The sequence below is a fragment of the Mya arenaria genome, chromosome 15 (assembly GCF_026914265.1).
Source record: "Mya arenaria isolate MELC-2E11 chromosome 15, ASM2691426v1".
NCBI classification, from domain to species: Eukaryota; Metazoa; Mollusca; class Bivalvia; order Myida; family Myidae; genus Mya; species Mya arenaria.
In genome coordinates, this window is record NC_069136.1 from 16,454,772 (window position 1) to 16,469,071 (window position 14,300).

Here is a 14,300-nt window from a genome sequence, read left to right on the forward strand (position 1 = left end):
TCTGTATAAAGCTTTAAACTACATATTAAAAAAAACAAATGCAAAAAATCCGAATGACTATAAAAGAGATAGGATTGGCGGCTATTTCGTAGGTAGGGCCGCGTAACTCGAACTAAATGTATCCTAGGCCTTATATGGCACTAATACAACAAAAGATGGATTTGAAGCCTTACGCGAGTCATTTTGTTCTATATAAATGCAACTTTTCACATATAACGATGAAAATCTCAAGTGATAACAATTTAGCATCAGTTCAGTTTGGAGTTGTACTACAGTGGAACCCCGTTGGCTCGAACTTACATGGACCGGCAAAATTACCTCGAGCCTAGGAAAGCTAGAGCCAAGCGAAATTGCTTTAATTCAGTTAAAGAAACATCGGTCCTTTGCATCGAGTTCGAGCCAACGATGGGATCGAGCCAACGGGGTTCGACTGTTATGTTATTTTAAACTACATAAATTCTACACTTGATTTCATGGAAATACTGGATAAAACCAATTACTAAACTCTCCTTTGGTTTACATTTTTCTCTGATCCGTACGGTATCAATATTTTAAATTGCGTTTCATAAAAACATCGCCGCATCAACTTTCAAAGTGGTTGCTTCAACGTCAACAGAATCGACTTACCACGCTTCCTACATTTCAGTGTGACCTCGTCGAAAACCGGAAAGGGCGTTGAGCATACACATATCCCCAGAGTTATGTCGCATTCCATGTTGGTTATTGTACAGTCGGTATTATAAGTACAAACTGTTATGTTGGAATCGTGGACTGAAATATATTTAAAACAGCTTTGATCGACTGAAACAACAAAAGAGCGCTAGCGATTCCTTGCTGACATGTTAAGATGGCTCATTATGTCTTTATGCGAAGCGGGAAGTTGTTATTCAAAAGAATTACATAATTATTCAGTTTTATTGATACGAATCTGTAGGTATTGCTGTAAGTGAATTATTATTTCCGGTCAACAGTATGAAATGTTCATTCGTGCTATGACGTCAATAGAATTTCGAACTTTTATTTTTAGAATGCATGCCATGAATGTGTTCTGGTCCCGATTTATCGAAACTTCTTGAGTCCTTTATATCAGGATAAAGCTAATCTCACTAATGTTTTAGAATAAATTTGCGTAATATACACTTCTTTAAAAGTTTATTCAAGTACTATGAAGTATCTGATTAATTATCACACTTAAGCATTTTTCATTTATCAAAATTCAATTTAAGTATGCATTTAAACTCATTCAAATAAGAACAGCCAGGCAGAGGGAATTGGGGGCCAGGTAATGAGACAGTCATTTTCTTTATTGTTCAGATACATTTGTGATCACGTAAAACAGCATTTATATCATGGTCATTTTGGTTACATTCTGAACTGTGCTTGGAGTAAAATGACATCTCTCATATTCAATACAATTAAGATTCGCACTTAATCCACAAAGTAGTCGCCTTAGTACGAACACACCGAATATAATTTATGATTAATGATAACTATTAAGAATCATTGATACAATATTATCGGAATGCTCACTTAAAATTGGTGCCGTAACGAATTTATGTTATAAAGAAATTATTTTTGGCCTCAGCAACCTATTTTGATAGGAGGTCAAATTATTTAAAAGATGCTTTTATTTCATTTACTTTTTAGGGTCATCTCGTGAAGATACAATGAATACATTCATGTTGAGCTTAACTCACGGTACATACATTTTGGTAAACTATCTACATGTCTGGCATAACGGTACATGAACTATTTGGTAAACTTTCTACATGTCTGGCATAACGGTACATGAACTATTTGGTAAACTTTCTACATGTCTGGCATAACGGTACATGAACTATTTGGTAAACTTTCTACATGTCATGCATAACGGTACATACATTATTTGGTAAACTATCTACATGTCATGCATAACGGTACATAAATTATTTGGTAAACTATCTACATGTCTGGCAGAACGGTACATAAAGTATTTGGTAAACTACTTACATGTCTAGTATAACCGTTCATAAAGTATTTGGTAATCTATCCGCATGTCTAAATTATCAATATAAACACTCACATCTATTATCACGGCATTCATGTCCATCGAATATCATTCCATTCTCGCATGTACACAAGTAGATCTGCTGGTCGCAATGCATACCGGGAAGATTACACTCGCTGTTATTGGTACAGTGCACCCAACCTTAAAACAATAAAGGGATTACATAATATGATTACAGAAGTGACTTTTCCTAGGAACAGCCCTGTCTGACCTCGACATTTAACAACCAATCATTTTAATACACGATTTGCAAATTTCAAGAATAGACAATCATTAGTTGACCGTGTGTGTATGCCACGTGATTAATTACATCATATATGCTACGTCGGAAGGCAACATTCGCCTCGAACTTACACTTAAATCAAAGATAACTTTTCTTTTAAAACACAATTTTAAAAGAAACAAAGGGCAGTCTATGCCGCTTAAGTTTTATAACCGAACTCTCAGTCAATCTCGGGTAACATACCGAAGGCGGGGCCCCGTAAGCAGCGTAGACTGCGCTATGTTTTATTTAAAATGGTGAAGAAATAGTAGAGTTTTCTTTGTAAACATTTATGACACAATTTATCAAGTGGTATACACACTGTTGGAGCCTGAATTTCTCTTTTCGCGCACGCTTTATGCCATTACACGTGTCATAAAGTGGTAAAGATTAAGGCTGTTATCTACTTAACATACCCGTTTAAAGAGGTTTCACATTTGAAAGCAATGACTACGATTTCCCGTCCCTAAAACAATTACAGTTTGACTGTCAAACAGTAAACTTATGCCGACTAATAAAAAAAGAATTATGCTCATTTTTTTAACAAGGTTGGTATTTACTCAGTGTGGCGAGTTTATGTTCTAAAAATGTTCGCTACTGATAGATAATCGCCTTTGTCACAGGTATCTTGATTCTTGTTTAAATTGTATAACTTTGTCACACAGGGTACTTGTTATACAATTTGCAAACATGTATTTATTTTGTTATTCTTACATGTATTGTCATAAACGCCGCCGGTCGGCTCACAGACGGATGGACAACTGTGGGTATTGCATACTGCACCTTCAGAATATTCCGAACAGTTCATTGTATAGTTGCAGATGTCCCCAGGACCTTACAAATAGAAATAAATAGTAATGAATAAGGCTGTATCATAACACATATAACACCAATATCATGCATTGAAAAATAATGCAATTGAATATGTATCAACATCAAACTGATAACATATAAATAGAGGATCTCAAATGAGTGTTTATTTTGTATCGAATTTATTAAACGAGTTCATTTTAAAACGATAAAAACGAGGCTTCCTTTTTCTATTTATAACATAACTCATCAATCTAGGTCAAAGTTTCTTCAATACACTTCTCTCGTCGAAGTACAAAGAATTTACATTGTGAATTATAAGGATGATTCATCCGCAGGAAAGAAAATATCCCGACATAAAACCAATTTATAAACATTAAATATGTCTCAATTATCAACCGAATTACAAAGGTTTCACTTTAAAACAACAGCAAAAGATATTTCAATCCATCAAGCAAACCAACTGCGTGACGTCATTAGTAATCAAGCGAGTGTGTACATGTCATTTGGCGGTTGAAGTTTAAAAAGAACATAAGTCAGCGTCACAGTCGCTTTCAAAATTGCGAATTCGTTTGTAGCTTTCAAGAATTGCTGGCGAACTGTATAGATCGAACATTTTGCGAGGAAGTGGACGGGGTATTTTCACTGGAGTACAGGATGCTGGACATTTCCTTGAATTGGATTTTATTAGGCTATAGTTGTTTATAAATGCAATGTTCTTGTGTACCGATGTTTGCATAATCTGGTTCGCAGGATCATTGTTGTTATTCAATTTCTGGACAATGTATTTTTTGGCGCTGTGATCAGGGAGGTGTTTGTTTGGATTAAGCCAAGCCTTTTTCCACCATTATTTTCATCTTGGAGCTGAGTTGACACCGACAAGATTTCGTTTCAAACATCGTTTCTTATGTTTGCTTACATTTTTGGCAGCGCGTATGAACACTTTTTTCTTTCATGCGGTTACCTCATTTGCAAAGTTATTACACTAGTTATATATGAAAAATATGCATGGGGTTATATCACTCTTGCACCATATGTTATGTTATAAAGTAGAATAAAACAATGCCATGGTTTTATCAGTTTGATATTACAATGACATAGAATATTAATTTTTAAACAAAGTATGTTTCAAAGCTTCTCTAATTCACTATACACTAAACTAATGAATGTATATAGCTATTGATGCTTACCACGTGGAATGCACATTGAAGTTGATTGGTCAAATCTGTGTGTGGGAGGACAGACACACATCCATAGGTTCCAATCACAATAAGAGTCCGGGACGTAGCATGTGGTGTCATCAGTGCAATATCCGTCAGTTGTACCTGGTTTAAAATTATCTATGGTTTAAGCATATCCATATCAATTTAAGTACACTCGAAACCCGTTGGCTCGATATCGGTTGGCTCGAATATCTCGTTTGCTCGAATTGGATCTAAAGGACCGATTTAGTTTTACTCATTATGAGCATTTTCGCTTGGCTCGATTTTCTCGAGGCTCGAAGGTTTTAGGCCGGTCCCTGAGATAACGAGCCAACGGGTTTCGAATGTATAGCAACAGTTACATCCGTCTTTGTGGAACCGTCAAAACCAATTGCTTAAAAAATTGTGGCCAAATATCAGTTAGCATTTGATAAAAAAATTACAGTTGTAAGATAATGCATTGTGTTACACACCAGAAAAGCATTTCCGGTACACTTCGAGATGTTCCTTTGATATTTGTTGATTTTTCAGAATTTGATTTTGCTAGAATGTATAAAAGTGAGCTAAAAGTTACAGTGTTAACAAATAAATAAATGACAAACCATTATTTTATCAAATATCTTTTAAACACTTCAAGGCTGCGTTTGTATTTGAACAAAGAAATGCGACAAGAACATGACACAGTGGTATTAAAGTGGGTCTTTACAAGGCGTTTTAAATTCCTCATATCGCAGGAGCTTGTTAAAATACCCAAACCTTCCTTCTAGAAGCCGATTCGAACTTCTTTGACAACTAATACCAACTTACGGGTTAAGCAACGTTACATATCGGACGACCCTCGGATTACTTAAAAAATGTTTTTGGCCGTTCTTTCATGAATTTGTATGACTGTATTGTTATCGCAGTTATGGTCATCTTTCCTATTAGATGGTATGCCTCCAAAAGCATCGAAAAAGTATCTCCTAATGGATTTAAGTATAAGCTTTGGTAATATTTTAACTTTCAATGTCACTTATCAATGAGCGTACCGTAAAACTTCTCGAGTTTAAGTAATACAGTTTGATTTATTGCTAGGAAATGACTCCATATACAAATACGCGATCCGCTCGTTAACTTTTATTGTTATTAATAAAGAATCAGTAGTATGTAACTGTGGCACTGTTCATTCGGAGGGCATAGGTTATTTTCCATCTAAAACAACCTCGGATGTAAATGGACGGTTTACAATGTCAGAAATCTAAACACTCTAACTTCGCTGCAAGTAGATCGCGTAGTAATTTCAATTTGGCAGTTAGACTTAATGACTTTACTCTTGGGAATCATAATAATTTATGCAATGATATACTTCAATGTCAATAAATTTTGAATTAGTTATACAACACACGTTAAAACACTTCAATTAATTGAAACCATTATTTAAAGGTCTACGAGCGTTTTCTACTGAGGTACCGGCATAAATCCGAGGTTTTTGTTTTCGATGGAAAATGGCCAAGGTGCTCCGAATATAGTACTGTTGTTTTAAGTATTGTAGACGCTTTTATAAGCACTAATAAATGTTGACAAGTAGAAAATGAAAGAAAATGTGCTTAGTAACTACTTTAAGTTGAATTGGGTCATTTGGTCAAATTGGACTGGGATAGCTACGTTCATCATGGCTGACTTTGTGGTACTCTGTATGTGTATCAATTGCTTACTTCTGTCATCAGCGCAGTCTGTTCCATTGAACAGTCCAGATATGCAAACACATTCGCCATTGTTACAGTTCATTTGCCAGCTGCATTCATCGTTGGTCGAGCAAGGCATACCTGTAAGGAAGATTTTTTTTAAAAATACAACGGACGTAAAACATATTAATGCAACGGTACCTTAGCAGTGGGTGCGGACTTGATTTATATACTTTGAAAAGCCGTGAGTTCAGGTGTGTTATTTGATTTTCAGCTCGCACCGTATGCTTTTGATACTACAGGGATATAGTATAGTTTTCAAACTGAGTCACTATTAGCCTTAACTGCAGGGTGTCCAACGTAATTGATATTTGCGGAATCTTAGTTTGGGAACAGAAAGCCTAATTACCAGGTCAAAATATCATCCGAAAATACCAAAAATACTTAACTAACCGCATTGTTGTTCCGCATCTAACATTTCCTTCACTTAAGTTTCCGTAAAAATAAATAACGGTGTACCCCCTGTACTGGGAGGTTGTTAATGAGGTTTCTTAAAATAGGGTTCGTATAAAATGCAAAGACGTAATGTGTAGTATTGTTTTGCAAATGTCCTAGGTTTATCTTTACAAGTCAGACAGCCAGACAGATAAACACACAGACAAACAGACAGACAATCAGACAAACAGACATACATACATTATATTGACTTGCACATTGTCACAAAACATGTATCTTATATACAATCTGTCAACGTGTATGAACAATCATGATAATAACAAACAATAATAAATACACATTACAACATAGAGATATGTGTTTGACTTAAGCGCAAGTTTAATACATCCTTAAATAAGTATGCAACACGATGTACATTTATCCTATAATAATTTTATTTAAACAATTTTAATAACTTCTTATATAATATAACATATCAAAAATGAAATATATACCGAGTGAAAAGGCATATGCAATTGTTTGCTTAAAATATTTGAAACGTTATTTATTTTTGCATTAGACGAAAACACTATTTTTATAACGATAAAATGGTATTGCGTATATTTTAACATCCTACTTCATATTTGAAGAAGTTGGGGTTCGGTAGTCTCCTTTATAATATGGAATAGGGGATTATTTTATTAATTTTGATCAATACTTTAACGGCTTAAAGAGCACTGTCTTCGTTTAAATACCGGAGTTTGATTACTTAAATTCCCTCAAACACTTTGACAAACCTGTTTCCAAAATAATACTTTGACAATGCCCCATCAGTCAGTGGTTGAAAAAAGTCTTGTCGGTGTGTTTTAAGAAACAGGCCTTTAATTAAACTTTAGTAATAGACCGAAAGCGGGTCTGTGTAAGCGGCGTAGACTAGCATATGTTTCATTCAATATGGCGAATAAATAGTAAAGTTAACTTTGTTTACACTCTTCTATGAAGCAAAATATTGCCTTCCGACGAAACATTTATGACGATATTTATTACACGGTATACTTACACAGTTATTTGCATTTAAACTGGCCGACCATCTTTTCAAAATGTATTTTGATGGGCATCACAAAGTGAAATTTCTGCAATAAGGCCAACTGCAGACCTGACCGCTGAGTACACAAGTTTATCTGAGTTGGCTGATAACACCGATACTTCCGATAGACAAACTTTGACAGTCGCTTTAACGATAGTGGTTTTTAATATATCTTAAAAAATGCACGGTTTTTATGCAAAGTCACATAATACCTTATTAGCCCAAAAGCATTAACTTTTTCCAAGCATTTCCAAATTTTGTAAGAAACTATTCACCCAAAAGCTTATGATCTTACGGTATTATGATAAATGTAGTAATTTATTTTCGTCGAGTTTTAGTTCAGTTTGAAATGATATTTACACGTAAGGATCACTTACACGCATATCCGGAACCTTCATTGTCCCATGGCCCCGTATCATTGTATATCTAAAATTACATGAAAAACATACAATGTACATATGATGAGGTAATTGAATAGATGTTATATATGCTTGTTAACAACTGCATTTAATGTATACATTAACAAGCCTCAATAACAATATAACATAACTTGCTTTCTCATTTTGATGTACGCCTGTGAAACGATATTGTAATATAAACTTCGTTGTCATTCGAAACTTGGAAGTCAAATAATGGTTTATATGAAGTATAAGTGTCAAAAGTACTCAGTTAATGATTCACGGAATGATTAAAGCGAATCAAAACTAATTGTTATACTCCTGAATACAACACTCAACTTTTGCAACTTTATAATGTTAAAGCTCCCTCTGCTCATGATTCAATCAAAACTCGCTGTGTCGAAGTCATTGGGACCTTCGAGATAAAGACCATTCGAAACAAACGAATGCATCTATTGTTTAGCTAAACTTAACACATTGGGACAGAAGTTCGACATATCCAGATAATCGAAAAAACATAATTCGACTGTATAAGTACCAGCTGAACTATCTAGTCGCTATTTTATGAATCATCGCTATTTTAAAATGAAAGAATAATCATCAGTTAAAGCCGATTTATTTATTAAACTGATGCGAAATTATATTAGATTGCCTGAGAATTTCATGATAATTGGACGATGGTACAAAAGCAACAAAAAATAAACATCAAATATGTTGTAATGAGAGCCAGGATAACTTATTCTACGTTTTTCGGTGGTTTATGGAAATTTATCAGCGAAACAAAAATGATATTTCACTGTTTCAAGCAGTGAAATAACATTTTGATATTTTTTACTGTTTTGAATTTGAGCCTGCTCTCAATTCCATAGCAAACGACAGCGCAAATAGGGCTGGGACACAAATTCAACGACGTGATTTCAGAAATGACGTTACGTGCGCATCTCATTTGGTGCACTATTTCTCTTCAAACTGTCATTTAAATTCCTTTAAAGCCATATAATGAATATGTTTGTTTCAGTGTAAGATCGCATTATATTTTTCCTCGTGAACACCAAAGGTAAATAGTTAACTGAATAATTCACTCATGGCTATGACACTCGAGGATATAGCTTTTGGTGCTCACTCGGTGAAATATATTACGATATTACACTGAGATAAACATGTATGCCCTAGTTATTGAGAAAAACTTAAGATATCCGAAGTACAAACATGTAACATTTGGATGCTTGGTGAATCCTTATAACTTTTGATACCATTTGTTAAGTTCAAATGAGTACAAAAAGAAAGTAAACAAGAAAATACATATATATTAAAAATTAGTTTGTTTGCAATAAATTAATATGTAAAGTGACACTTTTATTCAAAATCAATTCATTCACATGTATAATAAACGTCAATGCTGACTGATAAACCTTTAACTACTTGCTCAATAAAGCATTTATTGAAAATACTAATTACTGATATAATAGCAGAAAGCGCAAAATTATTAAATCATATAAAAGGGCTTAAAGATTAACTGTGGTCAACTGTAGTCTCATAAAGTAGATATAGTGTGTTTTATGCTCATTTCGTTCAAATTAATCTCGGTATCCTTTATGAGAATCATTGTTTTCGACATATATTCATCCTTTTTGGAATATTAAAACAATATCATTAATTTGGTAAATCTTATCTTGGAGTAATGGTACATCTTGAATGATGTTCTGTTTTTCATTTAACAGAGCAAACATTATTGGGTCGTTACATTATTCAACAAAAAGATTAAACAAATTTCATATTTGCATATCGGATACCTGAACAAGCTTCTTAACATGAATCCTCGTAATGTTTTGATTCTATGCAATGTGGATATAGCCGGTATGTTACCAGAAGGTAGAACAATAGATAAAATTCTTACGCATTGATTGAAGAAACAAATCATTTCAGATTGGCAGTCCATGTTGGTAGCACAGTTTTGTCCGGATCCTGTTCAATAAAAACAGCATGTATTGACATAATCTAAAGCTCGGAAGTGTTAGAAATAGGGGGAAAATGCTAATATTAATAATGTCTTAGGCATGCTGTAATGAGATTTTATTAGATGAACTTGAGTTTCGAGATTTGACATATTAAGCTTTCCTAGTGATAAGGACGTTGCGTCGAACAGCCATTATGTAAGCATATTTGCATTTAGCTTTCTGACATTACATTTACTGAGATAAGCCAACACAAATAGTGAGACACAACGCTCCAAGTGCAGGTAAGCAGGTTCGTATATAATTGGGAGCTTCAATGATAGCATATGCATAACCAACGACCATAACTCATGTACGGTATGAGAGGAAACTCGACCTATTCCAATCGTCCGTGTTGTCAGTCAGAGAGATATACGACTAACTTACCTCAACTCCATTTATTATATCACAATATATCACTAGAATGAATTTGTATCGAGTTAACAAAAAATAGTTCATATATCCTGAGAAATCTCATCAGGAAAGACAAGTTGGTTTTATTGCTATCATCCTTTAGTCAAACAATATTAGAATATATTGGAAATAAACTGATTAACTCATTGTTGAAATAATATATTTTCTTGAGATCATAGAATATATCATGAAAAGTTAAAACTGACCGGATCCATGTTCAAAGGTCTCATTATACGACCTACAGACAGGTGGACACATTGTCGTGTCACAATAGGCCCCATTGGTGCCATTGCAGTCGCCGTAAGTCTCACAGAGGTCGCCGGGCTCTGTTTACAATCAGAGAATATTTCAGCATATAAACACAAAGAAAACAGATGGTGTATAGGCGGAAACAAAACATGAGTTTATAGTTAGGACGATGTCTACTTATCGAACAACATGTTTTGTTATGCTTAAAGTCTATTTTGTGTTAACACATCCTAATAAAGCAACACTCAAATCCCGTTGGCTCGAACTCACATGCGAGGGTGAAAATCGAGCAAAGCGTATTCGAGCCAACGGGGTTCGACTGTACTTGTGACATGCGATGTGCCAACTACCTTGTCATTTTATCAAACTATGGGCAATAAGATACAAGTTTTAATTACAGTGACATATCAAATTTTGGTATCATTCGAAAGGGTTTTGCTAAACGATTAGTTTCATGTTAAATAAAATACCAAACATTATTGTTACAGATGCAGATTTAGCAGTTTGTACTTTTGTTCTTCATTTCAACTGAAATCGGACGTAAAAATATCGAGTTATCGATAAGATTGTTCGGTTAGCGCAGTGGATAACGCATTCGCTTCTCACCGAGGCGACCCGGGTTCGAATCCCATCCTGGGCGCATGTGAGTTTGGTTAGTGGTTACCAAGCCGGACAAGTGAGTTTTCTCCGGGTACTCCGATTTCCCCCACAACACAAGACCACGCTCTCTCGCACCATCGTGCCAACAAGAGTGACTTAGTATAAGCTATTATAGCTTCCTTCACAATCGTTGTAAAATATATAATGGTTTATGTTACATTGTTGATAGTACATTGTGACTAGGTGAAAGCAGCGAGTTATTGTAACAATTACAATATTTATTCAATTGCACATTATATTGTAGATTAATATGAAAGTATTATCCGATATACTTATATTTGGTACTGCCTGGGTAGAGAAAAATTACAATCGAACCCCGTTGTCTCGAACTCAATATAGTCCTAATGTGTTTGCTCGAATTTTACGAGGCTCGAGGAACTTTCCCCGGTCCATGGGAATTCGAGCAAACGGGGTTAGACAGTATGTATGTATGTATGTATGTATGTATGTATGTATGTATGTATGTATGTACACATCATACAAAAATGGTAATATCAACTTGAAATAATTCACAAAAGCCCATTCATTTCCAATGAATTTGACCAAAAACACAGTCATTTGACGAGCTTACATCTTACACATTAATATAAAAAAAACCTACGTTTCGAGACACAAGAGGCTGACATGGCATCGAAAATAGCGGACCGGTTGCAAACACAAGATTCCACTAAACATACGGATCCTGGGGCTTGTAATTGGCAGTCACTTGTTGAACAGGCGGAACCGGGTACAGCTGTAAACACCAGGTATTTTTTAATTTAGAAAATACTTACTTTTCGATAATATATCAGAACTGTTTGTCGGCTAATTAAATCGGACAGAAATATCTATATCGCTAATTATCATATTTATTTATATTTTGAAAAATGAAGATTTAAATAACAAATCATTAATAAAATGATGCATAAATGACAATAACTTAAAATAAGAAGGTTGATGAAATAGAACATTTTAGAGTTTTCATTCCTTTTAGCCTTAATTATTTTAATGCTTATTTCTTTGGGATATTTTGTAATTATTACGTTCAAAGACCCAAAACGCGCGATGCGGCTGATACTGTCTATATTATTAAGTATAAAGTATAAATATAAATAAATTAAGTAAAATCACAATTTAAACAATATAATAGAAAAAGGACAATGGTCATACTTCTTTGGTCAATGCAACTACTCCCATCAAATATACGTGGTTGTTCACATCTGCATTGTAAGGCGTTCATGTCGCAGAGTGTATGGGGTAGCTCACACATAGAGTCGTTGTAACAATAGTATGCTGAAATACACATACAACGTCAAAGGTAGGTCATAAAACAGTATTACACAAAACAAAAGTTTTATGGGCAAAATTACAAAGGGTTAAAAAAGATACATTTCATATATATATGCTTTTTTAATTTTGTATAAAACGGGAAGTCACTTCTCATTGTTATCATTAACAAAAGCGAGATACCCGAATATAATGCGTTTTGTATAAAAACGGGAAGTCACTTCTAATAATTATTCCAAAAGCGAGATTACTCGAGATGTCACGCGTTTTGGATAAAAACGGGAAGTCACTTCTAATTGTTATCATTCCAAAAGCGAGAGTACTCGAGATTTCCCGCGTTTTGTGTCAATACAGGAAGTCACTTCTAATAATTATTCCCAAAAGCGAGATTACTCGAGATGTCACGCGTTTTGAATAATAAAATCATTTCTAATTGTAATCATTCCAAAAGCGAGAGTACTCGAGATTTCCCGCGTTTTGTGTCAATACAGGAAGTCACTTCTCATTGTAGTCAGAGGCGGATACGTGGTATAGTGGTAACACACTTGACTATCAATCCAGGGGTAGAATGTTCGATTCCCCGTCGCATCACTAAAAATACTGGACTATATAAAATATACGTTAAATGGGGGTCACTTGTGACAGTGCTATACACTGATGCAAGATAAAGAACCAGGGTAGCTCTAACCAGGGTTACATTCTGTCTGTGCAATATGCTCCAAAAATCTTAAATGACTAACAATCTAAACAAAGCACTCGACAAATGAGCAAGGTCTGAGCGCAAATAAATAAGCTTACACACCACCACCATCATTGTAATAATTCCCAAAAGCGAAATTAATCGAGATTTCACGCGATCTTAACTTTAAAACATTACGGTTAATATAATTCGTAATATGTACCACAATCGTTGCCTCCGTAGTCGTCATACACTTCGCACGTTGCCGGGCATGCAGCATTATCACACCACCCCATGCCTCCACCAACATCATCACAATCCTCCGGCATTCTACACAGGTCGCCTTGTTCTGACAAGTTTATCAAAGCCATGTAGTATTAGGTTACTTTTGTTCATGACATCATGAAGATAAACCACATAGGCTATCAATTGTTTGGTTAGGGTTACATACTTTTCAAGAACAAGAAGGGTAGATAGGCTTTGTTGTTTCGTTGTCTATTAGGCTTTATATAAGCACGTTATTTTCACCATCGGAGAATGGTATAAAAAGTTATCTTCTGTATAAAGCTTTAAACTACATATTAAAAAAAACAAATGCAAAAAATCCGAATGACTATAAAAGAGATAGGATTGGCGGCTATTTCGTAGGTAGGGCCGCGTAACTCGAACTAAATGTATCCTAGGCCTTATATGGCACTAATACAACAAAAGATGGATTTGAAGCCTTACGCGAGTCATTTTGTTCTATATAAATGCAACTTTTCACATATAACGATGAAAATCTCAATTGATAACAATTTAGCATCAGTTCAGTTTGGAGTTGTACTACAGTGGAACCCCGTTGGCTCGAACTTACATGGACCGGCAAAATTACCTCGAGCCTAGGAAAGCTAGAGCCAAGCGAAATTGCTTTAATTCAGTTAAAGAAACATCGGTCCTTTACATCGAGTTCGAGCCAACGATGGGATCGAGCCAACGGGGTTCGACTGTTATGTTATTTTAAACTACATAAATTCTACACTTGATTTCATGGAAATACTGGATAAAACCAATTACTAAACTCTCCTTTGGTTTACATTTTTCTCTGATCCGTACGGTATCAATATTTTAAATTGCGTTTCATAAAAACATCG

General features: G+C 34.8%; 1 protein-coding gene across 2 annotated transcripts in view; it reads right to left on the bottom strand.

Moving 5' to 3' along the window:
• The window catches only part of LOC128219685 (uncharacterized), a 120,879-nt gene that overhangs the window by 85,017 nt on the left and 21,562 nt on the right, over window positions 1-14,300 (bottom strand). For both annotated transcript variants that reach the window (XM_052927595.1, XM_052927594.1), the window contains exons 14-24: window positions 13,391-13,516; window positions 12,372-12,494; window positions 11,824-11,955; window positions 10,520-10,639; window positions 9,803-9,870; window positions 7,885-7,933; window positions 6,016-6,126; window positions 4,310-4,444; window positions 3,024-3,143; window positions 2,063-2,188; window positions 628-771 (exon numbers count right to left, since the gene is read on the bottom strand). In XM_052927595.1, coding sequence (XP_052783555.1) covers window positions 628-771; window positions 2,063-2,188; window positions 3,024-3,143; window positions 4,310-4,444; window positions 6,016-6,126; window positions 7,885-7,933; window positions 9,803-9,870; window positions 10,520-10,639; window positions 11,824-11,955; window positions 12,372-12,494; window positions 13,391-13,516 — 1,254 coding nt within the window. The remainder of the gene's footprint in view (window positions 1-627; window positions 772-2,062; window positions 2,189-3,023; window positions 3,144-4,309; window positions 4,445-6,015; window positions 6,127-7,884; window positions 7,934-9,802; window positions 9,871-10,519; window positions 10,640-11,823; window positions 11,956-12,371; window positions 12,495-13,390; window positions 13,517-14,300) is intronic.